This window comes from Brassica oleracea, unplaced genomic scaffold (genome assembly GCF_000695525.1).
Source record: "Brassica oleracea var. oleracea cultivar TO1000 unplaced genomic scaffold, BOL UnpScaffold00579, whole genome shotgun sequence".
NCBI classification, from domain to species: domain Eukaryota; kingdom Viridiplantae; phylum Streptophyta; class Magnoliopsida; order Brassicales; family Brassicaceae; genus Brassica; species Brassica oleracea.
Window position 1 is genome coordinate 35,671 of NW_013617422.1, and position 4,079 is coordinate 39,749.

General features: G+C 38.1%; 1 protein-coding gene across 1 annotated transcript in view; it reads left to right on the forward strand.

Annotated features, from left to right (window-relative positions):
- Positions 1–776, forward strand: part of LOC106319722 — a 4,658-nt gene extending 3,882 nt beyond the window's left edge. Inside the window, exon 7 of the mRNA XM_013758107.1 lies at positions 684–776. Coding sequence (XP_013613561.1) covers positions 684–776 — 93 coding nt within the window. The remainder of the gene's footprint in view (positions 1–683) is intronic.
- Positions 777–4,079: the final 3,303 nt, after the last annotated feature.

Sequence of the window (4,079 nt, forward strand, 5' to 3'; positions counted from 1 at the left end):
CCAAAAAAGCAAACCTAAACCCTAAATAGGCAACCTTAAACCCTCAACCCCATTTACTAAGTTAGCCGTAAATGTGGTCTGTAACTCAGCCGTAATGTGTAACTTCATCCTGACGTTTAGCGGGAAAAAAATAACTACTTTTTGGGAAATTTTAACTCGAGACGTTTGACGTTCTGTAGCTCTCTATATATTGTCTCCTCTCTTACACCTTTCTCTCTCTAAAAAAAACCTAAACAAAAACACTTTATCCTCATCAAAAGTTATGACGATTGTTTCTGGTTATTCGACGATGTTAGAGAACAGTGTCAATGCGATACTAAGCTCTGCAAATCGTGAAAACCTCCATCTTCTATGCCCTTGTCCGGGTGAATTACTTGACACAACCAGTACTATCTGGTTCAAATTTTTAAGTGATCTCTCTCTCGTCATCCCGTCGATTCTTGCAGAAGGCTGGGTTCATGATTGGCCGACATACCGCGCAATTCCCGATCATTTTAAGGAATGCTGGTTTCTTCAATTTGCTGTAAGAACAGTTTGTCCACTTAAAATGGCAGCATAGCGTTGCTGAGTTATTTTTCTGCTGTGTTCTCAACGGTTTTGTAATTTTCTTTTTAGTAGCGCAAAAACACATGGGATTGAAGGCATAATTCGACAGTTTGGACACATTTTAATCTTGTGGCCAGAACGCTATTTCGTTGCTAGATGCGCTATTTGAAGAGAACTTGGGCAATCGGAGGCGACAAGCCTCCGTGGATGTTAACAAGAGTCTAGTGTGATCTCGTCCACATGTTTGAAGAGTTTGGTCCTGACAATTTTGGTTTCTGAAAGTGATGTCTTGTCTATATTTTGAATCTGATAATTTCGGTTCCTGAATGTAAACATGTCGAATTCATATTTCTTGTATATTAAGTACTATAACCCAGTCATAATGTGTTTGTTTAATTCAGCCGTATCTTTATAATAACTCAGCCTCTACGTATAAAATAACTCAGGTGTGAATGTTAACTTAATGAAAGCTTAAAGTTAACTCAGCCAAAACGTATAAGGTAACTCAGTTGTGAATGTTAGTTAACGATAAACCCAACCATAAGTGACCGAAACTCAGCCGTAAATAAATTAATCATAATTCTGTCATTGTAAAACGGCAAAACCCAGCTGTGAATGTTAATATAATACAATTCTAATGTGACGTTTCCACTTGCTTGATTCGACTGAGTTGTCGATTAATTATGGCGCGTGTGGAAAATACGGTTCAAACCTAATATCGAGGCTAATTATTAACAGTCTGTGACGCATGTGTTGAGGGATTTATAATATCGACAAATTTAAATATTATTTTAATTATGGCGCGTGTGGAAACAATGCAGTTTCATCATGTCGTCTTTCTCACCCTAATTCCATGTAATTCCATTTTGTTTCTGAAATTGTTTTGAGAATCAAAATGTCTTCTTCATCCTGCGTTTCAGGAAATTTTCACAGACGCCGTTTGAACGCGGAAAGAGGAACGCCGAAACAGTGTTGGTGTGGTGAACCCTGTTACATTTCTACATCTGGAACCACTACAAATCCAGGAAGATTGTACTATTGCCGCGGAAAAGGATATAATAAGGTTCGTTTTGGTTCTTATTTCGCATGTTCTGTAACGTTGTACTTAGATCTGGTTGTATTGTGAAAACAGAGACATTTATTCAAATGGGCAGATGAGTGTTTGGTTGAAGAGGTTGAGGATATTAAGTCACTGATAAGTGGCATGAACAAAGACATCTCGGAATTCAGACTTAGCGTTGCTCGGTTGGAGAAAGAGATTGAAGTAATGAAGACGACATCTGAGGGAAAAGGAGAAGAATGTATGAGTCATGATAACATTGTTTACAAACTCAGCCGTGAAGCAAACAAATGATAACATTGTTTACAAACTCAGCCGTGAAGCAAACAAATGATAACATTGTTTACAAACTCAGCCGTGAAGCAAACAAATGATAACATTGTTTACAAACTCAGCCGTGAAGCAAACAAATGATAACATTGTTTACAAACTCAGCCGTGAAGCAAACAAATGATAACATTGTTTAGAAACTCAGCCGTTATGTATAGAGTAACTCAGTTGTAAAGTGTAAAGTAACTCAGCCGTGCAGCCGTAATGTATAAAGTAACTTAGCCGTAAAGTGTAAAGTAACTCAGCTAACTCATCATTGTTTATACCACAACGAAGATTATCACTCACCCACTTTCATTATTAATGGGACGTTTCCACTTGCTTGATTGGACTGAGTTGTCGATTAATGGTGGCGCGTGTTTAAAATATCGAGGCTAATTATTACTTTAACTCAGCCAACGATTTGAGAATATCGAGGCTAATTATTACTCCCTCTGTTCGTTTGTAATTGACGTTTTACATGTCTGCACATAAACTAAGAAATCTGAACGTTTTGCAATGAACGTAAATGAACCTATTTTTTTAAGTGTTTAATGCACAATAAATCAGTCGTGATAAAACAATAATGCAGCCCTAATTGAACAATAAATCAGCCAAAAGAAACAATAACTATGCCTTCATTACATTCATTTGAACTTAAAAAGAAAATAGCAAAGAACTTAAAAAGATAAGGTACCGATAGATTACATCATCACCACTTCCTTGTGTCCCTAATAACGCTTATCAGTTCAAAATCACGTAAAAACGTGCCAATCTATTTGATCCAGAAACAGCGCTCACACATGTTGTCATCCTTAGTCATATCAAGGTGCCACAAGAAGAGACATTGTCGCCACACATGTGTTGCACATTGGCATCTGTAGAACGACGGAACAAACTTTGAAATGAACAGCGCCCTATTTTGGCAGAACTCGTCAGAATGCCACAAACCCCATCCCCATTTCACAGATCACACTAGTTTCCCTATCCTTTGAACCCATTCTCTTGGAATACCATGAAAATACTGCCCATCACACAAAAAGATTGCTTGAGTAATTGCGTGTGTATACACAGCATGCTCATATCCTGCATCTATTGCACGCTTCATGAGAGAAAGGCCTTCTTCTTGAAGGTCGAATGTGAAGTAGAACTGTACACCACACCCTTTATATAAAGTGTGCTAGGATTTCCCTCAGCGTAGCAAGATTTCAACCACTGCGAAGGCATATTGAGTCCCTAGGGAACGGATAATACATCGTAAAAATAGTATACACCATGCCGCTCTGCTAACGCTTTCATGGACTTGGACGATGCTTTGAGGCCATAGAGATCTTGGAAGGAGTTACGGGCCACACGTTCAACCACCAACGCCTGAATTTCTTCAGGCAATTCAAGAAGAGAGAAATATTCCATTTAGATAGAGAGAAAAATTGTGTAAAAAATAGAGAGTTGAACATATAATTGTTCGAGAAATGCCTTATTTATTCAGCCATAATACAAATTCTTTCAATTAATCAGCCGTTTATTGACTTCGCGACGTTTCTTATTTTGGGCGGGAATTATAATAGTTGCGTTTGAAAACAGAAACCCAGCCGTAATGCAAATACATGAAAATCTCTAATCCAGCCGTAATATATATAAATGAAAACAAAAACCCAGCCGTAATTCAAATACATGAAAATCCCTAATTCAGCCGTAATATATATAAGTGAAAACAAAAACTCAGTCGTAATTCAAAAACATGAAAATCCCTACAACACTTGCTTACATTGGACAAGTTTTTGCATTATGGCCACTCTGTCTACATCCAGAACATGTGTTTTCTTTCCTAGGACGTTTTTTTTGAAGTGCAACTTCTAAAGCAGATTTCATCCTATTTTTCTTAGGTCTTCCTGGTTGTTGACGAATATACGGGGGCAAGCACGGTTGGTTTGCCATGATTTCTAGAACTGGTTGCGCTGAGTCACCCGGCATGATAGATTCAGCGTATGCGCTCACCAAATATTCACTGTTATAGTAAGGACTGCACAGGGATATACGACAAACATTGTTGTACTCTGCAGCTTCGATTGCGTGTACACATAGTAATTTCTCGCGTTCAAAATGCCGACATGTGCACTTTCGCTCTACCAAATTAACAACATTCAAAGACTCGCTAGAAGAT